The sequence below is a fragment of the Drepanopeziza brunnea genome, assembly GCF_022702325.1.
Source record: "Drepanopeziza brunnea f. sp. 'multigermtubi' strain 214-2 chromosome Unknown ctg4, whole genome shotgun sequence".
NCBI lineage: Eukaryota > Fungi > Ascomycota > Leotiomycetes > Helotiales > Drepanopezizaceae > Drepanopeziza > Drepanopeziza brunnea.
Genome location: NW_027094067.1, coordinates 2998168 through 3021744, shown reverse-complemented (window position 1 = coordinate 3021744; position 23577 = coordinate 2998168). Strand labels below are relative to the sequence as shown.

At 51.9% G+C, this 23577-nt stretch overlaps 10 protein-coding genes across 10 annotated transcripts; 2 read left to right on the top strand and 8 right to left on the bottom strand.

The window, feature by feature from the left end:
• Positions 1-1503: 1503 nt before the first annotated feature.
• L3040_003489 (uncharacterized protein) lies at positions 1504-2312 on the bottom strand (the record flags this gene model as incomplete). The annotated part of the gene is made up of 2 exons (XM_007293888.2): positions 1504-2182; positions 2242-2312. The coding sequence occupies 2 exons, from the start codon at positions 2310-2312 to the stop codon at positions 1504-1506; spliced, it is 750 nt and encodes a 249-aa protein (XP_007293950.2).
• Positions 2313-2759: 447 nt separating this feature from the next.
• L3040_003488 (uncharacterized protein) lies at positions 2760-3877 on the top strand (the record flags this gene model as incomplete). The annotated part of the gene is made up of 3 exons (XM_066154495.1): positions 2760-3114; positions 3217-3317; positions 3485-3877. The coding sequence occupies 3 exons, from the start codon at positions 2760-2762 to the stop codon at positions 3875-3877; spliced, it is 849 nt and encodes a 282-aa protein (XP_066012451.1).
• Positions 3878-4501: 624 nt separating this feature from the next.
• On the bottom strand, positions 4502-5212 carry L3040_003487 (uncharacterized protein; the record flags this gene model as incomplete). Its single annotated transcript, XM_066154494.1, has 2 exons — positions 4502-4544; positions 4653-5212. 2 exons carry the CDS (start codon positions 5210-5212, stop codon positions 4502-4504), a joined length of 603 nt encoding a protein of 200 aa, XP_066012450.1.
• Positions 5213-5582: 370 nt separating this feature from the next.
• On the bottom strand, positions 5583-7349 carry L3040_003486 (uncharacterized protein; the record flags this gene model as incomplete). The annotated part of the gene is made up of 1 exon (XM_007293886.1): positions 5583-7349. The coding sequence occupies one exon, from the start codon at positions 7347-7349 to the stop codon at positions 5583-5585; it is 1767 nt and encodes a 588-aa protein (XP_007293948.1).
• Positions 7350-7948: 599 nt separating this feature from the next.
• L3040_003485 (uncharacterized protein) lies at positions 7949-9207 on the top strand (the record flags this gene model as incomplete). Its single annotated transcript, XM_007293885.2, has 4 exons — positions 7949-8295; positions 8385-8742; positions 8811-8949; positions 9005-9207. 4 exons carry the CDS (start codon positions 7949-7951, stop codon positions 9205-9207), a joined length of 1047 nt encoding a protein of 348 aa, XP_007293947.2.
• Positions 9208-9337: 130 nt separating this feature from the next.
• Positions 9338-11699, bottom strand: L3040_003484 (uncharacterized protein; the record flags this gene model as incomplete). Its single annotated transcript, XM_007293884.1, has 5 exons — positions 9338-9374; positions 9428-9622; positions 9670-10594; positions 10648-11298; positions 11348-11699. 5 exons carry the CDS (start codon positions 11697-11699, stop codon positions 9338-9340), a joined length of 2160 nt encoding a protein of 719 aa, XP_007293946.1.
• A 2497-nt stretch (positions 11700-14196) lies between these two features.
• Positions 14197-15294, bottom strand: L3040_003483 (uncharacterized protein; the record flags this gene model as incomplete). The annotated part of the gene is made up of 3 exons (XM_066154493.1): positions 14197-14586; positions 14687-14951; positions 15152-15294. 3 exons carry the CDS (start codon positions 15292-15294, stop codon positions 14197-14199), a joined length of 798 nt encoding a protein of 265 aa, XP_066012449.1.
• A 2345-nt stretch (positions 15295-17639) lies between these two features.
• Positions 17640-18458, bottom strand: L3040_003482 (uncharacterized protein; the record flags this gene model as incomplete). The annotated part of the gene is made up of 1 exon (XM_007293882.1): positions 17640-18458. One exon carries the CDS (start codon positions 18456-18458, stop codon positions 17640-17642), a length of 819 nt encoding a protein of 272 aa, XP_007293944.1.
• Positions 18459-19558: 1100 nt separating this feature from the next.
• L3040_003481 (uncharacterized protein) lies at positions 19559-21407 on the bottom strand (the record flags this gene model as incomplete). Its single annotated transcript, XM_066154492.1, has 4 exons — positions 19559-19680; positions 20565-21184; positions 21242-21305; positions 21392-21407. 4 exons carry the CDS (start codon positions 21405-21407, stop codon positions 19559-19561), a joined length of 822 nt encoding a protein of 273 aa, XP_066012448.1.
• Positions 21408-22479: 1072 nt separating this feature from the next.
• Positions 22480-22754, bottom strand: L3040_003480 (uncharacterized protein; the record flags this gene model as incomplete). The annotated part of the gene is made up of 2 exons (XM_066154491.1): positions 22480-22563; positions 22617-22754. The coding sequence occupies 2 exons, from the start codon at positions 22752-22754 to the stop codon at positions 22480-22482; spliced, it is 222 nt and encodes a 73-aa protein (XP_066012447.1).
• Between the last annotated feature and the right edge of the window lie 823 nt (positions 22755-23577).

The window sequence follows — 23577 nt, the reverse complement described above, 5'->3', positions numbered from 1 at the left end:
CACTCTCTGGCGAATGTCCTGGTTCTGCCTCCTAAGAGTCCTCAGGTTGTGTAAAAGGATGTCGAGATGGGAAACGCCGATTTGCTCAAGAAAGGTCTAGCTTATATAGGCCGCAGAAATAATACAGCTACGTCAGGAACCCGGAGACACAGAGCACTCAGCCACAGAGCCTTGAAACACAAGGCCTCGTAACGCTGGAAACGGATCAGGGTATTATCATTCATCCGTTTGGATATTTGAATTGGTAAGCGAACATGGTAGAAGCATATCATAAATACGCTCACGACAAGCTGCAGGCGATCGCCCCGGACGTGGTTCTGTTACCCCAGATCGAGGGGAAAGGCGATTTCTGCGTCATCTCAGACCTTGAATCAAGAGGCTTTCTTGAGAAAACGTCAAAGGATAGGTGGAAGCCCTGGACGATATTATGCTCTGGTTTCTGTATTTCCAGAAGTCCCGGTACACTTGAAACTCTGGTACGGAGTGTATCGCAATGACTTACCTATGTCAGAGAATAAAGCCAGAGAATTGACAATGAGCGTCGAACAAGACCCTCGTTTTGATATAACCAGCTCTGTTGTCAGAGTAAAAAGTGTTGTCATCTTTAAAATATATGGTCTCTTCCGTTCTGATCCGCAGATGCCAATTACTCAAATCGATATCGCTAGCCCGAATTTCAAAAGCCCACACACTCCCATTCAACAAGACCTGAAGGCCCATCTGCTTTTGGTTTTTGCCGCCGCAAAAACCATATAGCTGCGTCGGGAAACCCGAACACAAGGATAGCTGAACCACAAAGCCTTGAAACCTAACGCCCTAAAGTGCTGCCTCAGCCTTTTCAACGTCCGAAGGACAGCGAGGAACCGAAGGCGCCAAGCTGAGTCCCATGATTTCTGGAAGTACTTCGTCTTGACAAGATCCACACCCACCTCGATCTCACGTCGCTATTTATATCGATACTTCTGATAGCCGCACGATCACTTTGATTTTGAACGTGAAGACATGGAATTTGCGAGTCCGGAACCCGATTCTGCCGACGACGTGAATCCCTGAAGAGTGAAGTGAAAGGTCGGTCCCGAGAGTCTCATGGCAGACATCTATAAAACAGATCGTCCGCATCACCATGATAGAATCTGGTGGCTTATCATCCAAACCTAACAACTGGGAGGCCGAGGTAAAGGCCGTGGGGATCTGAGATTGTGATCATCACTTGGATGCGCAATTTTTATGCTTTTCTGGACTCTTTCAAATTTATGCAGAGGGACAGAAGCTAGAATATGTAGGTCTAGTAACAAGATAGCGTGTCAATTGCTAATGAGAAAGCTGGGGAAAGCAACCGTCAAGCCCTGAATGAAGGGTGTTTTTATTTTCTCGACTGGTTTATAAGCCTCGGAAAAGGCAAGGCTTGAGGTTTCCATTTCTTTCCCGTCATAACCACTGAGCAAAACATTATTGGCAATTGGCAAACATCAGGCCTTCTCCAGCCCTCCCAGATCCAGGTCTCTAGCCTCGCCACAGCCCCTCCGTGAACACATTCACGGTATCCTCGTCGGCAATGACCTTGGGCTCCAGGCGACCGGTTTGATCCCCGTAGATCTCGGTCATCCACTCCGTCGGGTCCCCCTTCACCCGCAACCCAGCCTGGAGAAAGAGCGGATGCATGATCTCGGCCGCAATAGCCTTGCAGACGCCCCAGATCTCGAAGCGCGTATTCTCGTGCATGACGTCCAGATTCTCAATGTCGTCGTCGCACTCCGCGATCAGCTCCTCCACCCTCTCCTGCCCGTGCTCCGGCGCCACCCGGCCCTCCGCGAAGGCGTCCATCTCCAGCTGCAGGGTGGCCCGGCTGTGCGCCACTTGGATGTGGTGCTGTCTGCAGGTCGCGAGCTTGACCCAGAGATCCATGACCCGGTTCCAGGACGCGACGGTGCCTGCGGCCAGGATCTGGGCTCGGTGCGGCACGCCGTCGATCGTGAGCGGTATGGCGTCTCGGTCTGTCCCGTTCCAGATGATGGGCGCCGACGTTGGCCCAAAGGTGCGGCTGAATGCACCCGACTCGGAACTCGAAGCCGGCCTCCGCGGCCGGTCGATGCCGTTCGTCTCGAGGATGTCGCCTAATCCGTTGTCGACCAGGATCCCTCCCAGAAGCTCGATGAGGTTTTGCTGATCCTGGATGAGGGCACTTTCGGTACATGCACGTTAGAAACGCTGGAGCGAAAGCGTTGGGTAGCGTGAACTGACCTCTGACGCAGATTCGTCGAGCGCTGCTCTTGCAAGAAGAGACCGAGGGGCTGAAGTTCCGGGGCAGCCATGATCGATAACCGAGGGCAGTGTTGATTTCGGGGTGGGGGCGATATCTAATTCGTGAGCAGCTGCCCCCGTGTGCGCAGTGCTACATTATGTAGCAGCAATGCAGTATATCTGACCTGTACAAAGAGCTTGGTGTTCATCTCCAGGTGATGCAAACGGCGAAACCCTCTGCTGAATTTCTTTAGCCGTTGTTGAATGCGATCCTACTCTCGCTTCCCGCTAAACTTAGTGCGTTGAAGCCCCCTTTATTCATCGGCGCCCTTTGATCGATCGTTTTGTGTATCAACCCACGGCTAATTACAAAGAACGCATTCTTCTCTTGTATATGATTCAGTCCCCCATTGGCGACTCGAGCTTGTTTGTGCTTCTCACTTCTTAGTTACATTGCAAACAGTTTGACGCGCCAGAAGTGTTCGTGCTTATACTCGCTGCTCGAGAGCTCCACAGCCATGGCAGCAGCTGTGCTTGACCTCTCTGATGCTAAGTTCCCCCAGCTTGGGAAGACTGCGATTCCAGCCCAAAATGGATCTAATCGTCCCAAAAGATCACAGACCGTCACTGGACGAGGAGGACGCGGCCGCCCTCTATCCAATCCACAGCAAGCATCAGTCATTACTTTTCGGAAGTACGGAGACAAGTTCAAGCCAGAGACGTATTCTCCAGGAGACGTCATCAGCGTGCCTTTCCACATCGCCGATTATGAACAGCCGCCCGTGAACCCGGGCATACATTCAAGTCTATGCAAGCTAGGTCCTTACGTCTATTCGAAATTTCGTCGCCTGATCATATTGGACTGCTATGTTGGTAAGCACACCCGGGCGACCGGCATTCTTGCATGTATCTATCTGTCTTTTCGTCGCAGAGACAAGCAGGCTTGAGAAGTTGCTGATCCCTAAACTTCATCAGACCATTGCGTGGCGATTCCACTCTTCACCAATAACGGCGCCGGATTGAAGAAGAAGGTGGCAAAGGGCGAGTGGGTTGGCGTGCGAGACGCCGCAGATCCGGTGAGTAGAAGTCCAGTTCATCCCAGTGTCTCAAAAGCCCCCGACGGAGCATCATGAAGAGCTCTTCCTTTGCTATTCTATCCTATACATCAACATCATGGGTGACATCCCCGCGAACTGTTTTTTTGGCTATCCTACCGCCGCGGCTCACAACTTTCGGCGCCTAGGATCCCCGCCCGTCGGAAACCGTACACGGCAACGTGTTCGTGCGAAGGGACGAGAAGCTGCGCTACCCAGACGACAGCAGCAACCCGAGCTGGATGAAGAGCACCACCCACGCGCACCACGCGCACCCGGTCTCGTTCCGCTACGACAGGTTCTGCATCAGGATAGGGGAGCTCTCCGACCCGGAGGACGTGGCCCGGCTGCGGGCCCTGCTGCATAAGCGCTGTCCGCTGCGACACGACGATGGCAGTGCCATTATCGCCCGGCTTCCGGGGAAAGGTGCTACGTACGTGGGACCTGCAGGACAGGAGCCTGCGTGGTGGAAAGAGGTTCAGAAAGCGAGAGTCTCCCGAGCGCAGAAAGAGGCGGCAGCGAGCGCAGCGGCCGGGCGGTGAACCATAGGCGTAGTACTGACCTTTTCTGTTTCAAACACTCTCCTGTGTATATATATATATATAACGTTCAGTGGAGGATAAAAGGAATGCAGAGAAAATATGTCGACATCCGCTCCTACCAACGGCAGCAGGCCCATGTATATATAATCGTCGGCTCGCTTAAGTAGGCCTCCTTACAGTCTTTCAGTCTGATTATACCGAAACCGAGGAACGAAGCAGTTTCACGGCGTCTGTACTCTCCAGCCTTGATATGCGACATTGAAATTTGCGGGAAGGCCTGCCTAAAAAGGGGTCCCGATGTTGAGTACGGGAGTTCGGCTGGAGAAAAGAAAATACCGGTACAGAACGCCTCGCTAAAGAAAAACCCAAATCCCAGGGCCGGTCTACCCGGCTAGTGCGCTGCATGCATTCGAGCATGACCATTTCGCAATATACTACTATGAAGTAGAAGCAGTCAGACACGCGTTGCTGTACACGAATCAAGACCGGCAACAAGTTGCAAGTTCTACTTACGGAGAGCTGCAGCATGATAAACAAAGGCAAGGTAAAAACCATCCCACACTCACTCCCCCATCACCTCACCTCACCTCACCTCGCTCCCTCTCATCAAGCTCACCCCCTTCCTCATCTCATCTCCAGGTCCTTCTCCTCCCCCTCCCCCCTAATCCTAAACCCCTCCAAAACACTCTCCCTCTGCTCCCCAGCCGTAAAGCGAAACCCAGACCCCTCCCCCTCCCCCTCCCCCCCAGCCCTACAAGCCTCCTCCCCCACCCACATAAAAGCCTGATGCTCCCTCTCATCCAGCCTCACAGCAGGCACCCCCTCCCCCTCCTCCCCCTCCTTAACCAGCACCTCAAACTCAAACTTCACGATCCGCAACCCCCGGCTCGAGGACCAGACCCGGCCGCCCCCCACGCCGCCCTCGGGCTCCCGCCACGGGACCAGCCGCCGGATATGCGTGACGGTCAGGGCCGTCTCCTCGCGGACCTCGCGCGCCACGCCGTGCAGGATCGAGGCGTCGGCGGCGTCGACGCCGCCGCCGGGGACTTCCCAGAGGTGCGGCCGGGAGTCGCAGGCTGCGCGCTGGAGTAGCAGGAGGAGGGGCTGGGGCTGGGTGGATGTGGATGTGGATGTGGATGGAGGCGAGGAGAAGATGAGGGCGCCGGTGGCGATGGCTTGGGGCTGGGGGCAGCTGGAGCTTAGAGATGGGGGGAGGGCGGAGAGGTAGCTGGACATGGGGACGGCGAAGGGGGTGAGGGATGGGTCGTATGTGAAGGGTGGTGGTGGTGGTGGTGGTGGTGGTGGTGGTGAATCTGACGATGGTTGTGGAGCCATGGCTCTTGCTTTGGTTGCTGTGGATGGTTGGGAGTTTGGAGATGGTGCAGTGGATTGGATTGGATTATGGTGAGAGTGGGAGGGGCAGGGGAGATGATGCGATGTGGTGGTGATTGGGTCGTGGTCGGGAGAATCAACAACGGCCTCAGGAAATGAGGGCAGTTTTTTGTTTGTGTTTACCTGACTTCGGAGTTCGCGAAAAGTATGGACGCTGACGGTACCTAGGCAGATGTTGCAGGAAGTATAGAGAGCACAGCTGCCGGATCGCATTGGTTTCACGTGACTACATCTCATACACTTTCTAGGCTGGGGGGATGAACGCTACATGCCAGCTACATACAATTGAAACTGCGAGATAGCAGAATGAGCGTTATGCGTCTTCGACTTGGAACTTGACCAGCAAGGAACACTTCGTCTCTCTCCCCTTCAAATCCAACATGCGAATGAACCTCCAATCCCGAACTGCATACGAGATCCTGACAGCCGCAACAGCAAGCACAGGGTTAGCCGCAAAGCTATCATCGCTCTTGATTAAAATGCGCAAAAATACCAGCTCATTGTCCTCGTACTCCCATTCGAGCGTCTCGTCCCAGATGGGATCCGTAGGCGGGGATTTAGCGCCGCGGTGGAAGAGACCGAGCTTATGCTGTTTGTATGGCGCCGTCTTCCGTTTGGGAGGCGGCTTGTGAGGATGATCGGGATGCGTCAACATACATGTTACATAAGGCCTTATTTCCTCTGGATCTGCGTCACCTGGGACAGGGATTTGAGATGCGCCTGCGATATGAAGACTGAGCTTCTTCTGCACGCCTGTGCTGAGCTTTCCGCTGCCACCGTGGCGGAGGGCGGCAGGCTTAAGTAGGTAGCCATCTGAGCCGCTGAACAGAGCTTCATTCAGTTGCATGCCGGCGCCGAACGTCTGCCAGTTCAATGCGCAGATCTGCGCTCCAATACCCCAGTATGCGACCGGGTTGAGATTCTTGGATGAGATACGAGTGCCCTTTGGAAAGACCCGCATCAGATGGTGAGCATTGTGGGCGCCAATTTTGGCACTCGCTCCTGGAATGGCCATATCGGCTGATAACCCCGACTCCGACACATTGATGAGGTGGTGATGAGGACCGTTTGTGAGCTTGCCGGGGTCGTACCACGAATTATCACTCGGCTTCACAGATTGGGCATAAACCCCCAACTCGGCGAGCTCTGGGACGATGGTAGCAGCCGGTGAGGCCTTCTTCATCTCGTTGTAAGCCTTTACGGCTTGCTGCTCATCGGTTTCTTCATCGGAAGAGTCGTCGGGGTCAGAGTCGCTAACTTCACCGGGAATGTGATGCTCGACAATGACAAGTATCTTTGACCCAAGCTCCTCCAGTAAAACATGCTCCCCACCGTCTTGCTCCTCGTGACCTTCTTCGCGCACCGCTTTGCTGAGAAGGCGATCGCCCCACACTTCCATCATGATTTGAGCCAGTCGACGCTGCCCGTCTTGACCACAATGGTTCTCGAGCGACAGGATAATGGGCGCAGCCCGGTAGCCCTGCCTATCTACCGACTCAGCTGCTTCTTTGTCGTAGATATCGCGGATAGTCTCGCACACCGAGCGGAAGCTGATGTTGGACACGAGCGTGTAGCCGTGGGTGACCTTTGGCTCGTCTGGGTTCTCATCATTGTCCCATGCATCAATTTCAACACAACGCGATCCAGCGCTCAGTGCTGTTTCGTATGCTACCGCTGATGAAGTGCCGTAGAGTTGATGGGCCATCAGATAAGTATTGTGGCTCGAACTGATGAAGTACTCTGGAAGCGGATGAGATCTATCGGTAAGTTCGGCCGGAACAATGATATGGGGCTTGTCAACCAGGGCCTGGAGGGGTGCCGGGGTGCCAGAATCATCGACTCCGGCTTCGAGTTCATTGAGCACATTCTTCTCGACGAGAAACGATCTCAAAGCATTGCTGACCGTGAGCTGGTTCTCGGTGATCCCAGTCCGACGAGCGGAGTGTCCACCTCCGGCAACGGATGCTGAGGTTGTTGCTTCCCCCAACTCATTGTCATCGTCTGATTTTTTCGGTTTCGACTTGGGGAAGAAGTCCGTGTCGCCCAGTCGAGCAGTGAGGTTCTTCGTCCATTCAGTCATATCGACCTCTGTTGATCTATAAGCTTTTTTGCCGACGACGGATCGAGACGGGGGGGTTCTACAATGTCACGTGGACCTCCTCGAACCCGAACTCAAACTCGTTACTTACATAACGGTTTCTCTGGCTAAAACAGCGAATTCGCCTTTCCGTGAACCTGAGTCGATGTATTTATCGATCCAAAATGTCGAGTGAATTAAGACGGATGGACGTTGCAGACGTTAAGAGAAGCTACTCGCTTGCGAGAGATGACATAAGCGCTAAACCTACCCGAGCTACGCCAAGCCTAAAATAGTATCGAAACAAGTTTGTGGTATATATAAATAAGCCCAATGTATAAAATTCAGGCCTCAATATAGGTTATTCAACCGGGGCTTCATTTCATTCCATGCCCTCATACAACTATGAGAACTCTTGGGTATATGAATGAATGTTATGCTGAATAATTCGCGAAGCAGGGTAGATGCTGCACCGGCGAATTGTCTGTGCCTTCCCTGCAGCCACCTCGCCTAATCACCGATTTGAGACCTCATCTCAATGTCGTCCTCGTCCTCGCCATCAACCATCTCTGATACCCTTACTTCACAAAGATCAGCTTAGAATGATGAAAGCCACAGTGCAAGATGCCGACGACGCCTCGTCGTCCCCGGACAATTCCACCGGGCGAAATCAAAGCATGACTCCGCAGTCCAGCGGCCAAAACACCCCCGCTACCCTCGCCCAAGATCACCGAGACGTCTTCTCCGCCACAGAGCTGGAAGAGGCATTCCAAGAACACCAGCCGGGCGAGGATCTTCTCCCGATGAAAGGAAGCGGCGAGGGAACGTGTGCACTGCTGCCGGAACGCTCGGCCGTCTGGATGGAGACGGTGACGGAAACCAAACTCTCGGCCCTGGCCGCTGCGACCCTTGTGAATGCCGAGGTCTTCAGTGCCAGGCGTTTGGTACTGTGAGTGTCCGTGTCCGTGTCTGTGTCTGGCGTCTGGCGTCTGGCGTCTGGCTCCGGAGCTCTATCTGACGGTCGACAACACTACCTAGGTATCCCGGCCGCGACCAATACCCCGAGTCCAACCCCACGGATCCCATCTCCGGGGTGTTCGCCGCTGCGCACAGTACCATCGGCGGCGTCGTGATGGGTGTGGCAGACTATCCCATTGAGGTCACCAAGATGGTGAAAGCAGACCGCGATGTGGCGAAGACCATGGCCACGGACTTTGCGCTTGACAGCGGGAAGGGTCTCTCGAGGATCGTGGGAACGGGTCTCAAGGCGCCGATGGAATTCACCTACAACATCTCAAAGGGATTCGGTAACGTGCCGAAGCTGTATGGCGATGAGACGGTGAGAAAGGATGCCAAAGTCACGGGACTTGCGAGCGGACTGAGTGCTGCTGGTAAGGTATGTAGTTACGGGATTGAATTGTTGCCGAATGGATCGTGGGAAACTAAACGCTGATGGTATATCAGGGCTTTGGACTTGGTCTGTTCGATGGAGTCACCGGATTAGTGACACAACCTCTCACGGGGGCCCAGAAAGGCGGCGTCGGAGGTTTCTTCGCAGGGTTGGGCAAGGGCATCGGAGGAGTGGTCTGCAAACCTGTGGCAGGTGAGTGCACACCCTGCGATCGTCCCAGTACATTATTTGCTGATCCGATCATCAGGCGCCGTTGGTCTTCCAGCAAACTTATTCAAGGGGGTCTACACAGAAGTCCAGAACCAACAAGCGGTTCACAGAAAAGCTGCACAGCTGGCTCAGGGCCAGAAGGAGTGGGAAGACGCTAACGAGGATGAGACCTCTGATATTATTGAGAAATGGTACAGAATCTACGAAGTCTCTGCTCAACCGCCGAAATATGAGTTTTGATGATGATGAGTCGTAATTGGGTAAAAGACGAGTACGAGGCGTCCGGGCGTTTCGACTGAGCAAGAAGATTGTATTTTGATACTCCCTCTAGTCTATTATAATATTTTCCACATCTTTTGCCCTCGCTTCTTCACATATTGAATTGCAGGACCGTGATAGAATAGGCGCTATTGCTGTCAGCTGGGTATAGGTACCGAGGTATGTATGGGCCGCGACTTACGGTACGTTCCAGGTCCAGCTTCCATCCTTACCCGGCGCCAAACTTGTCAAATTTAAAGGGAGTGGGGTAATCGCTGTCGCGTTATCCTTGTAGTTAAAGCCATTCGGATCCGCGTTCGACATGATCGTGCCATTAACGGACGTCCAGCGTGTCTCCAAATCAACAGTCAGAGGTACCACAGTCGAGTTGATATTACTGTCATGAATCAGCACTGCCCTCATCAGCAGGACAGAGACACTTACATGACCTTCAGGAAGACCTTCCCCTCTTCCATCGAGCTCGCCCAGTACAACGGCCCGAAGTCACCCACCGAGTTACTCACTTCAACGCTCTCCGTCCCACGATACGCATTGAAGAGCTTCTGCAGGTAATAACTCGTGCTCAGCACCGTGTGGCTCGGGTCGGCATCAAACGCAATCAAGTTCGGCGTCCAGTTATACCAGTTCCAGTTCTGCAGCGTCGGCGCATACGTGCTCATCTTGACCACGTTCGGATTCCGCTCTGCACCAAGCAAATACACACCCTCCGACACCGCCGACACCATCCTCGGATACATGATCTTCTCGTCGGGTGGATTGGACCAGTCGACCTCGCCAGAAGGCGTATCGATCGAGTAGACGGAGTACTCGCCGATCAGAATCGTGACGTTGGGGTTGCCGGTGCGCTCCTGCCAGTTGTCAAAGAAGTCGAACGATTCGACGAAGAAATGCGGCTCTTTGTATTGGTGCGTGTCCCACATTGTCCCGGGGGGCAGGTCGATTGTGTAGCTCGGGTTCTCGTCGTAGGCGGAGCTGATGTAGGTGATGTCTGGGTATGCGGCTTTCAGGCCGTCGTAGAGGTATTTGAAGCGGAACGGGTAGCCCTTGGCGAACCAGTCTTCGTTGCCTATTTCAACATACTGGATCACGAAGGGCTCGGGGTGGCCGTATTCCGCGCGCTTGGCGCCCCAGTAGGTATCGACAGAGCCCATGCAGAACTCGAGTTCGTCGAGGGCTTCTTTGAGCAGTGGATACATGGCTTCTGCTGTGCCGGGGTACTCGTCCGCGTTGACCTGGTTGGCGTCTCCGAGGGAGTAGCCCGCGTAGATGCTGAGGACGTTCTCCATCTCCATGGATTCGGACCACTCGAGAAATTCGAGGAGCCCAAGACCGTTTGTGTTGGAGTACACTGCATCATGGCTTAGTTTCTTCGTCCGCCTTCACACGTGAGTGGTCACTTACACCAGTTTCCAGGTCTGGGCCATCGATCCTCGAGAGGTCCAATCGTCTCCCACCACTTCCATCTCCGCATGATCGAGTATCCTTCGATATTGTTTCCCCCAGGCCACCTCAGGAACCTTGGATTGAGGTCGTAGATATGCTGAGCAAGATCCTTCCTGAGCCCATTCTTGTACCCCTTGAATGTCTCCCCAAACAGACTGATCTGGCTGAAGAAGTACGTCTGTCCGGCGGCAGCCAACGGATCAAATGTAATCGCCAGCGAATTGTTCGAATCCGGAGCGCTGACCGTACTCACAATTTGAGCCTCAACGTAAGTGTAGTTCACGAGATTCCACGACTGTGCAGGGATGACGGTCGAGGCCCAGATCTCGCCTGTGATATTAGACTGCAGAGATACTGTGATCTCGGTCTTTGGGTTATACTGGTTGCGGAACTGATTTGGGTAGATGAAGAAAGAGACGTTGTAGGTCTGTGGAGAGACGGGGATTCCCCACCAGCCGACATTGGCGAAACCAACAGGTCCCGAGTCCGCAGTGACGGTGGTTGGGATATCAAGAGCCAGGACTGTTTGGTGCGAGTGCGACAGCGGGCGGAAATTGTCTAGGCGGATGGTGGTGTTTCCCACTGGTTTATATCCGGTGATGACCGGTCCTGTTTTGCGTCCGCCGAAGAGTTCTCAATGTGGTGGGAGGGTACTCACCTGCTGCATTGCACTTGTTCTCCTGGTAGGTGATGGTGTTGCCGAGGAAGCCACTGACCGTTCCGAACGAGACGTCTGATCCTTCGAATGCTCGGTTCGCCAACAGCTCTCCGTACAGGCCCCCATCTCCAGAATGATTGATGTCCTCGAACATCCACCCGTACAGAAGCGGTGCGGTGGCATTCTTGGTCCCAGTTTCGGTCAAGATGCTGAGTGATACGGCACCTGACGAGTTCGTGACCGCGTGAGGGGTGGCGAGGTTCCTTGGTTGGGAGGGGGATTTCGGCCCTGCGGCTGCGATGTCAGAAAATGTGAGAGCGGCCAGAAGGCTGCTCTTAAAGAGGACAGCCATGGTGAATAAATGAACGCTTGACGGACTAAGGACTTACTCGAATGTATGTCATTGTATCGATACTACTTATATCCAGCCGGCCATTCCTCCGCGATTCCGAGCCAGTCTATCCGGGCACGGAAAATCTTGTCGATGAGTAAATAAGAAGAAAGCCCGGCGTTGCGGGAGAGAGGTGATGATAGTTCAGACAGGTTCCTCCGGTTAGTAGGCGCACCAATCAAGATCCGCGACGGGGTCAGATAGATGGGTTAGATAGGCGAGGCGGGGTAGCGAGTGACGGTGGGGTTATGGTTATGGTTATACCGGTATTCAGGTTCACGTTCACCAGCCAACGAAGTACCGATGTGGGATATCAGGTCACAAGGGAGCAGGAGATCGATAGATTGATGAAGCGCTCGAATGATGGGTTGAAAGCCAAGAGAAGTCTATTGCCCTATGGCTGCCGTGCCGAGGCCATCCAGGTCGTGCGTGGACAATGTCCTTCGCTATAAATGAAACTGATCCAAGTCATATTTGAAAAGAGTGAGGATCACTCGAGATTCGGCAATTAATAAAGGGAAAGTAAAGTAAATAAAGTCACACGCATCTGGCGTCTAGTCCTCGAAAACCCGAAGCGAGCTCAACCCCTAATCGTCGGCTCGCTTAGGTCGGCCTCCATCCATCCTTTCAGTCTTGATCGCGTCCCCGCTTTCCGAATCTTCACCCCACCTTGAAGCCCCGCCTGACCCTAAGGAAAGAAGATTTATGTATATATAGCCAAAGGCTTCTCGGCACCCCGCAACCAATGATCGGGCATATGGTTTAGTGGTATAATACTCCCTTAGCATGCGGCTCAGCCGATCACGTGACTGGGAGTGGTCCTGGGTTCGATTCCCAGTTTGTCCAACAAATTCACCATGGTTCAATTCCATGATTACTCCTCCACACCAATCTTTTTCCTTCCCTTTTGCGTTTTGCTCTCCGCCTGCATATTGGATCCGAGCTTTGATGCAGATGATCATAACGCAAAAGCCTTCTACTGAACATGAGCGAAATACCAAGTAGACCCTGAAATAATAGTTCGAAGGATGTAGAGGGTATTCATTCACCACTTCACCACCATCTCCCCCTTTTTGCTATAAACGTGCGCCAATAAGGCAAGCTGTCGGCTGCTCTCTTTCACTCGTTTGTCCTATCGCATGCGCTCACCGATTTTCAAATCGACTCGCAAATCGACATTATCATTTCTACCATTTTTTCACATTATCAATGTACTTCGTTCGACGCAACGAATGATTCTCTAAACAACACCAACGATCTCGTAACGCTACAAACAAACAAAAACATTCGCTCAAGTCTGTATTAAAGAATAGAGAGTATTGATTGGTATACTCGATTTTGTAAGGTCACGTAGTGAAATCCGAGTCGCAAAAAATCGGGCTGTGTGATCGGGACCCGGGAATTCTCATACTAATAATTTTTTTTATATTTTTTTTTCGCGGTGTTTTGAAAGTCAGTGGTGTACATAGCAGCGCACGCGATGAGACCAAACGAGTAAGTAGGTAAGGTAGGTAACAAGTACGTAGAGAGCAGCCGACAGACAGACAGACACACAGCCTTGCCTTGCCTTGCCTTATTGGCCAGCGCACGGATACCTAGCAAGTAATAGAAAGACAGGTACAGTACGAAAGTCACTTATTGGCATAGTGCAAAAAGAGAGAGAGGCGCTGGAGGTGATGTCACGGAAAACTGGATACGCAAAGCTTAACTGAACGACGGCCGAGCTTGATGATGCAGCTGGGCTGAATCGAGCGACTAGGTAAGGTATCCTTTCGATCAAATCGCGAGAAGAGAGAGAGAGAGAGACTGCCTGCCTGCCCGCCACGATTCCATTCCACCGACTCCCTCCATGAAATCTTGCTCTGTCGCAAAGCGAACAAAGCCCGCTCTTCTACTCCGTACACATTCGCAATTGTACTCACCGCCTTAAGTAGCTCCCTCCCTCCTAGGTATCTAGCGACCTTTTTTTTTTTTTTTTTTTTTCGGCCATGTTCGTTCGCCCTTTGTTTATTCGCTCGCGCTCTTTGTTGACCTACTTCAATCACGTCGATCACTTCAATCACTTCAATCACTTCAATCACTTCAATCACTTCAATCACGAGACGTCAAACGTAGAGATTCTTTGTCTTGAAAAATTAAGGTCTGCGTTACGCATCTGGAGTCTGAATGGAGGGAGCTCATGACCATTTCCCACCCCCCTTTTTTTTCATTTTGGTCTCGACCCGGTCAGCTGGACATGAGCACGCTGTAGGCCCTCGCAGCGAGTGAAACGGTCAAAAAATGTAGCGTGTTACGAACAAGAGGAGATTCGATTAATTAAAAGTGAAAGCTGGAGCAGACATGTATATATAACCGTGTGAAAAGCAGCCAGCTAGAAAGACCCGATACAAAAAAAAAAAAAAAAAAAAAAAAAAAAAAAAAAAAAAAAAAACCCAAAACAAGTTCCAACCAACTGACTCTACTTCCCGCCCTTGTAAACGATGGGATCCCGACCCTTGGGCGGCGCATCCCAGTCGAGCCTGTTGATGGCATTGTAGAGCGCGAACAGCCTCCTCCCATCCTCGTCCACGAGTTTACTCTCAAACATGCAAGGCGAGCCGCAAAAAAAGAACGTCGGGCGCGTGATTTGGATATACGCATCATCCGTGATGACCCGCACGTCGTTTCGTTTGCGGCTCATGCCCAAGGGTTTGGCATAGACGTTCTTCTGCGACGCATCCGTTTGCTCGCTGGGGTAATGCTCGTAGTCTCTGATGCCGATGAATTCCCCTTTGTTGGTCTTGAACTTCAGGCCCTGGCCCTGATGGGTGAATATGGGGAGAGCGATGATGTGATTCTCCCAGCGAGCCTTCCCCCGTATGTTAGCTAGTACTCTTTCGGGGGATGTTCCTCTCCCACATGGGCAGGCAGGTTGTGGCTGATCATCAGTACGGGAGATGAGCACCTACTACAACGACATGCTTTCGAACCTTGGTGTAGATCTTGCCATACGGGGTCGTGGTGACTCTTGTTGTGTCCTCTACTCCTCTCCTCGAAGTGTCTTTGAACAGTGGCTCATGGGTTGCAAATGAGATGATGTGCCCGATCTTGAAGTCTTGGCGCTTGTGGACGTCGCCGTGTATGCTGACTTTAATCGGTGGCAGCGCTGACACCGCTGGCACCGCTGGCACCGCTGGCACCGCTGCTGGCACCGCTGCTGGTGCCGGGACCCTCCTGCGTTTCTTTTCTGCCTTTTTCTGACCTTGGGACTTCTTAGAGATTGTTTTTGGCGTATTCTTTGACGATAATTTTGGGGAGGACTCTGGCAAATCTTTCGGCGATTGCTTGGGGGATTTCTTTGAAGAGGTCCTTGGAGAAGTCCTCAGAGAGTTCTGTACGGGGCTACCCTTCGTGGTGTTGATAGGTTTTGGTACCATCTTGTCGAGTCGTCGAAGTTGGCAGACTGCCACACCTTGATCAAGTCAATAGGGTAAGGACTTGTTGACTTTCCCAGGACAGAGGGAAGTTGACTGCGACTGGCTTGGGCAAAGAATTTATGGTTCCAAGGACTGGACATTTTGGCTGCTTGCGGCGCTTATTGTTGCTCGCAGAAAGAGGGCTTCTTCTGTCTGCATTCGGCACATAATGCAATAACAAAGCATGAGATGTCATTTCGAGAACCGGTTGATGCAACCGGACTGGTAAAGCGCTCGAACATTAGGACAATGGACCCGAATTCGTCACAACATAGTAGAGAGAATATTTAATTGGGCAGGTATTCGTTGAGAGAAGCGAAAGAAGTAAGCGAAAGCTCGGCTAAATAATAGTGGATCTTGGAGTTTGGTAAGGAGGTTGTCTTCTTCTAATCTAGGTAGGTATGTCCCCTTCAAGGTGGTAGGTGCGCCCTGACTCCCCTTGCGGCCTCAGGCCATCACAACAAGACCCACTATTACTCCTGGCGCTAGCTCTGAGCCGAGCGTACTACGGACTACGGCCCTCTCCCTCAGAGATCCAGACATTCTTTTTCTCGGAGTAGAACAGTTGGTACGATACATATACGTATCTATGCGTATGCTTCCTCCTTCACCGAATGGAAACTGGCAGATAATTTCGGGGATCACGTGGTGAACTGTGCCACTCCCCATTCCTGGTGCCTAATTTGAAGTAAATATCTATATACACACACATTCATACTGCCGCTTCCCTCATCACCAATCTCACCCCCAATCCTTTCCTTCCAACCCAACCCCTAAACCGCAGCGATGGCTCATACCCCAGATCCAAATCCTCTCCGACGTCCATCTGGAGACGCCCCCGCGACACTCACAGAACTTTCGGCTTGGCAATGTTGACGTATGTGGAAGAATACGTGGATGCAGACGTGCTTCCGGACACGGAAAGCTTTGGAGCCGCGGAGTAGAGCGTTCGTTCTACTTGGGCGTAGAGAATGGAACCAAGCATGTGAGAGATCTGGTGGCAGACTTGAAGATGGCTTTTGCGGAACCATACATAGCCTTTCATGGCTGCATTCATTGTTCTCAGCAGCAGACAGGGCTACCCAAAACAACAGGGCGTGCCGCTGCTGTTCATGTACAGAAAGAGAGATAGGTGTTGGTCGGTTACGAACTGCATGCGATCAGAAATGCGAATATCGCGTTGTTTTTTCGCGTAGTTGTGTCGCATGGAGTAGAGAGAGCCGCCAGAAATTCTTTTAGCAGGCGGAGAATCAATTGACAGTATTTAACAACGGTCTGCACTTGCACCTGAACTTTGGGGGCGATCTCACGAAAAACTCGCGGTTGGAATCGGTAACAAACAAGTCAAAAAATCATCCTCGGCCGCAGTCCAATTTTTTTTTTTTTTTTTTTTTAAAAAAAAGATAAACATTGCGTGACAATACGGTGTGATTGAAAACGTTTTATCTTACCCAAGCTCCGCTCCCAGATCGCTCCACCCGCGTGGTTACGTGCAGGAGGCCCTGGGTTTTTTCATCTTATGTTATTGCCCGAAACGGCTTCAAAACATGTGAAATCTTCCACTTTCACTTCTACTATGTATATAGTTTGAAGGAACGAATGTCTTTAGTGGCCAAAACGGAAGGTTGACGTAAATAGCAATTCTTGCAGCCCCTTCCGTAGGTATTCGTACAGCGAAGAAGAAGAAGAAGAAGAAGAAGAAGAAGAAGAAGAAGAAGAAGAAGAAGAAGAAGAAGAAGAAGAAGAAGAAGAAAAAAAAATAGTCTATTACCTTACCTACCTTACCTACCTCATCTAACTCCATTCAATATAAGTATACTTTTTCGTTTCCGACGACTATATAGACGTCTGCCATAGGTACTCTTCTGTGCGATTGGAGTTGATTTTGATACAAAGTCTCGACTGCGGAGTGGCTTTCCGTCCTGGTACACAGCTATTCTAGGAATCTCATGCGGAAATAATTCTGCGCGTTGCGGCAGGAAGGATGACATAGGAAAAGGGTGTCTGTAAATGTGAATGTATTGAATGTATGGGCGTATATTCTCGATGCATGCACGCTTGCGTAGAGATAGACCTACTATCAGAGAAATGTTAAGAGCCAAACGAGTAAGAGAAAGGCAGATGGGAATAAGAGAGAACGGCAAATGGGAGTATGAGAGAACAGCAGGCAGCTGTGAGATCCGGTTTACTCACCGATCGAGTGGCGACTCGACACCGTCGACGTCGATTTCGAGAGCACACGTTTGACGACCCGGGAAATCTATCTTTAGGCCGAGTGGGGTTTTGTACCTTACGGTAGTAGCAGGCATTCGCGGCAGATACCTACTCCAGAAGCGCGAGCTTGTAGTGGTAGTATCTCGCTGTCATCTATCCGGCTCCAATCCTAAGAAGGATGCGTATCGTATCGAACGGTTCTCCTCCCGCCCACGATCATCTGCAAGGGCCTTCATTTCTTACCCATTCCTTCTCCATGGCCCGTCTCTGCAACTATCCAGCCACTGCCTCCCCTCGAAAAAGCCTCCGCAAAACACCTCATGCGGTGATCTCCATCACCTCCCTCATCGCGAGCCAGGCAGCTGGCAACAGCAAACCCCCCGTCGTGGCTGATACTGATCCTCACCTCCTCGGCCCGGCCCAGCCCGCCATCGCTCTCGTCCTCCCTTTCCTCCTCCGGCAGGACGACAGCAATAGGCGGCACGCTGCCGGGCACATCTCTCCTCGGCGGAGGCTTCAGGATACAGATGGAGTGGTAGGTGAGGCGGCGCGAGTGGTGCGCCTTCATCGCCGCCTCTTTGGCCGCGAACCTGCCAGCGAGGAACTGCGCGCACCGCTCCACCGCCCGGACCGCATCTGGAAAATCGCGGGCGTGCCTCGGCCTCGTTGAGGGCGGTGTCGTCCCGGGCTCGAGTCTTGCATTTTCCTTCCCGCCCTGGGTACGGGCAGCGGGATTGCCCTGAGCCCATATCGAGCTATTCGCAGTGCTCTGACTCTGCCGCTCCCCTTCACCTCGCTCATGCTGTGCACTAGGTGGTGGGTGGACTGGCCTTTCGGCCGCCGTCGTCGTATTGAGCAGCTCCAATTCCTGAAGACGGTCGACGGCGCTCAACAGGCGACGATTCTGCGCAATCTCTTCTACTCTGAGCACTCTGCGGATAAAAGCCTGCGCTTGACGACTGCGTAGTATCTTGTTGACCCGCTGGACGGAGCAGATGTCGGTGCCGATGTTGAGAGCTTGGGAGAAGGGTCGCGGTATGAATGACGGCATTGTGTATCTTGGATGTGCGCGGTTCGCAGGCCTAAGTCATTGAACATGTACCAGTTTTTGAGCGAGATTACAGAATAAAAACAAAATTCCCCAGCGACGCGAACATGTTCAACTACCGGTAGTATCCCGCAACAGAATTGCTCACACATACTGTAGCAAAGCTCGGTTCTTGGAATTGAAGCTTGAGCTCAGACCACCAAGACCACCCAGCGCTATTCTTCGGCACACACGCAAGACCAAAAACAAAAAGAGGACCACGGGAATTACCACATTATGATCGTATTCAATCGACGACTGCAGGATTTGAACCTACGCTCCCGAAGGAAGTAGATTTCTAGTCTACCGCGTTAACCACTCCGCCAAATCGCCTTTTCACTAAAGTTATGCTCTGTTTGCATTCCGAGTGGGCTTTATCCCAAGTACTAAATTCTCTCAGCGGCGAAAGGGAATTCTGTGGGGCTGGTCTAGCGGGGGAGAAAGAGAGAGAATATGGCAGAGTCTTCAGAAGACCTTGGGTAGGGGAAACGAATGATAAAAATATGGAAACTCGATCGCATTGCACGCATTATACTTTTGTACAATAACACCAAACAGTTTGTATATAAAATACAAAGGGTTTTGCTATAAATACATTGGTTCGTTCCTAGGGAATGGTTCAGCTTCCTAAACCCCAATATATCATATTTCGTCAAAACATCATGTCAGAACTCTTTCAACTCCCTAGCAAATTTCATATCACAAGACAATCAGACACTACCCTGCCACTTTGATACAAGCAATTAAGCAGAGACATAGCGTGGGAATTTAATGAACTTATGCCGTAATTCTCGAGTAGGAAGACTTGTCCGTCCATGGTTTTGGAGGCATTCGATATCATCACAACTTTCTACACATTTGCCCTAATCTCTCCTGTGGCAGAAAATTTTGCACGGAGCGCATGCATTTTTTTCATAATACGAAAGAGTAAGAACCTATCCGTTCATCCCTCATGATATCTCTCAACTCCCGCCTTCCATCAATCCCATCCCATCCCTACCCCACCATCCCATTCCATCCCATCCTTGCATCTCAAATCGCAACGCAAAAGCAGGCAAACGCAATCAAACATATGTTCCCTTCTCAGGCTCCAAAGGTGCAACCTTCGCGCTCTCCAGAACGTCCGCCGCCTCAGTAGCAGCAGCAGTAGCAGAAGGGGTGGTGGCAGAAGCAGCAGCAGGGGTGGCTAAAAATACAAGCGCGGCAAAGTCAGCAAAAACAATCGCGGGTACAGATACAGTAGTGAAACATATTATTTGGCCTCGGAACGGCCAAAATAAACCAGAAAACCAGAGTTCCAGAATTTGGTTGTCGATCGTGGCCAGTCCGTTCACTTGGGGCATCCCGAACAGGCGCATTTGCCGGGCTCGCATGGGCAGTTCTTGTCGTCGCCTCCGCAATTGCAGGTCGTCTTGTCAGTACCAGCAACCTTCTTGGTCTCAACCTTGGGGCAGGAATCGCAAGCACAAGCGCCTGGTGCACATGGGCAATTCTTGATATCACCGCCACACTTGCAGGTCGTCTTGTCGGTGCCGCGAACCTTTTCGGTAGATGCCTTGGGGCAGCCTGAGCAAGCACATGCGCCTAGATCACATGGGCAGTCGGCCGTACTACCTCCACAGTTGCATGTTGTCTTGTTGGTGCCAGGAACCTTCTTGGTCTCAACCTTGGGGCAGGAATCGCAAGCACAAGCGCCTGGTGCACATGGGCAATTCTTGATATCACCGCCACACTTGCAGGTCGTCTTGTCGGTGCCGGGAACTTTTTCGGTAGATGTCTTGGGGCAGCCTGAGCAAGCACATGCGCCTGGATCACATGGGCAGTCGGCCGTACTACCTCCGCAATTGCAGGTTGTCTTGTCGGTGCCGGGAACCTTTTCGGTAGATGCCTTGGGGCAGCCTGAGCAAGCACATGCGCCTGGAGCACATGGGCAGTTGGCTGTATCACCTCCGCAGTTGCAGGTCGTCTTCTCGGTACCTGGAACTTTCTTGACATCTGACTTTTCGCAGCCAGAGCAGGCACACTTTCCTGTCTCACAAGGACAATCCTTAGAATCTGAACCACACTTACAAGTTGTCTTCTCTGTGCCTGGGACCTTGCTTACGCCTGCCTCGGTCTTCTTGAGATCTGCCAAACGACGAGCCTCGGCGTGGATGTCCTGGACTTGCTTGGAGCTTTGCGAGTAGAAGTTGACGAGCTTCTGGCCAGTGGGGGTGCCGACAGCCTTCTCGAAGTAGGAGCTCAAGCCGGAAAGCAGGGAACCAGCCTTTTGGGAGACGCCGTAGGACTGGTCAACAGACTTGGCCTTATCAGTGGCGTGGTACTTGGCGTCGAGATTGGTGAGTGTGGATAGGAAGCGGTTGGAGACACCGTGCTTGTTGTCGAGGTCAATGGCCTTTTGGATAGCCTGGTCGCCTAGGACGTAGCCGTGAGCAATGTACTCGGCCGCAATTCGCGATCGCGGCTTCTCCTCCTGGGTGATCTCGTCGCTGTCTCTCTCGGCGTGTTCCGAGAAGTGGCTTCCATCATCGTCGTTGGAGCCGGTGGCAGACGTGACCTGGACGGAGCTGGCACCGAGTTGCGTGTTGTCCAGGAGCAGGGCGGTCTTGGCTGCGGTCTCCTTCTCGAATGTAACGGTGGCATTCTGGGTCTTATCTGCGGGGGTGAGTTCGAGGGAGCTGATCTTGCCACTGAGAAGGGGTTAGCGGATGTTTGCTTCGAAGGGGTAGAGCGTGGAGGAGGCTCGCCAGAAGGAGAAGAAGTCCTGGACCTCCTTCTTGCTTGTCGCGGAGCTGATGTTCTTGACGTGGACTAGATAGAGTGTGGGTGGTGGTTAGTATGGCCACCAAACAGATGAGGAGCAGCTTGGATGAGAGGAATCTCGGGGGAAGGCTTACCTGTGTTGGCAGACATGATGTTGGTGGACTTTGGTCTGCGTGTGTAGAGGGGTGTTGTGTGGTGTGTGGTGTGTGGTGTGATGTGTTGTTTGTAAGTTGGGGATGTAGAAGTTGAAGTTGAAGTTGAAGTTGAATTGAAGTTGAAGTTGACGTTGAAGTTGACGTTGAAGTTGAAGTTGAAGTTGAAGTTTAAGGTGAAGTTGAAGTTGGAGTTGGAGTTTGGAGTTGAAGTGGGAGAGAGGAGTGACGATGGAAAGAAATTTCCTCTGGGTTGTGGAAAGAGCTTTTGTATGTAGAAGTTGCGTCTTTTGTGCGGTAGAGCCTTCCCTGACAGGGCACTCAGTAGTGCGGGGCAACGTCAAGAATGTGGCGGGGCTGTTGGATGGGTGACGTCACGGATTATATATCCTCCGTACCTTCCTTATCGTATGTCTTCCGCCACAGTTCCTTCCCTACTCCGTAGTACCGGGAAGTTACACGCAAAGCCAGAAGATCAACTGACTGGTTTTGGCACGTGAAGTGGCGAATTCTTAATCCAGCTTGATTTCACTGCTGATTGCTACGAGCTTCTGCTCCTTATCTGTACGGTGGCACTGGCACGGGAAACCCACTTGGCATGCGTGGCATGCGTGGCCCTGGCTATACAGTACCAGTAAGTACGATGTACGAAGGCTATACAATGCTTATTTACATCAACGTCAACGTCAACCTCAACGTCAACCTCAACGTCTACGGAGTACATCTCATCTACATCTACAGTCTCGCGCAGAAGAAGCTGACAACCACAAGTGTCGCGGCTGAGTAGAGTGGTGAAGGATGCATGTCTCAACCTACCGCGTAACTGGATCAGAGGCGTCAACGGAACAAGAGAAATGAGCCACTATGTTCACCAGACGATTGCCGAGCTGCGAAAGGGGAATCATAGGCGTATTTTTATTCGTCTAATGCGTCCCAATTCATCCCCCCCGTCCGATTCAAGCCAACTCCATGCATTTTTTTTCCTGCCAGTTCTCACATCCTCTCTTCTCTCATGCATTTATCTCATGTCCTTCGTAGCTCTTGCTCACTACTCAAGCGAGACTGGCATCTCACTTCACATCAGGCGTCTCCGTCTTCTTCAGTGTCTCCTTCAGGTGCTCGTCAAGGGGACCGGTGGGGTTGGACGAGAGAGACTGTACACTGGATTAGCACTCTGATATGTCCTCAATTGTGTTTTTATAAGTACATCGAGTTGTTTCTTGCTCTCCTCCTTGTTGTTGGTCTCCGGGTTGACGCCTTGGCCGGAGGAGGGAGCGGATTGCTGTTGCTTGCCGGAGGATTCCTCAGGAGCAGGGGATTGGCGACCTTCATTTGGAGCAGACATGTCGGGAGTGGGGGTTGGGTTGCTGTTGTTTTGGCTTGGAAGTTGATGCTGGGGGTTTGATGTCAGCTGTAGCCTTGATAAGGGGCTGGGGTGAGGAAGAGAAGAAATTCAAAGGGAAGAAGCAGTATTGTCGCTGGCACAGGGAGCTCTGTACATCGACGTATCGTTGGGTTAAAGGGTCCCAAGTGAGGTGCATCATCGAACCTAACCTAACCAACAACTCAATCTTCCAGCAGAGCACCAGAGAAAGTAAGCAAGAGGGGGGGGGGGGGGGGGGGGGGTTGATAATGATGATTGAAAAACTCAGGTACTTACAATATTTGGGCGAGGGGTGAGATTATTGCGATGGTTGGTTTGATTGATTGTTTACAAGACAAGAGAGAGAGAGAAGAGGGAATCTCCCAGCATTTCAAGCTGGCTGGCTGACTGTTTAACCAACTTTCCAAAAGAGGTCGAGGTCGACGTCATAGTCCGTACGTACCACCCACAATCACAATCACGCACCTGCCTGCTCACACCTGCCGCGCCTGCCTCACCTGCTTCAAGTGGCTCATGCTCCAGACGAGGCTGAGGTTAGGTAAGTTCGGTACCTATACGGATGTCCTTGCTTAGTAAGTGGAAGTCTTTGCTTACTAAAACACAAGGCTGCACTGATGTTAGACAAATCGGTTGTTTGATTGGCTGCTGGCTTGACTGAGGAGATATTATTGGATGTCGACAACGGGAAGGCTGACATAACGTTGAATGAAACTTCGCAACCACCCATTCATTCATTACTGACTGACTTACAACCTACCTACCGCTACCTATCCTCTTTTCTTTT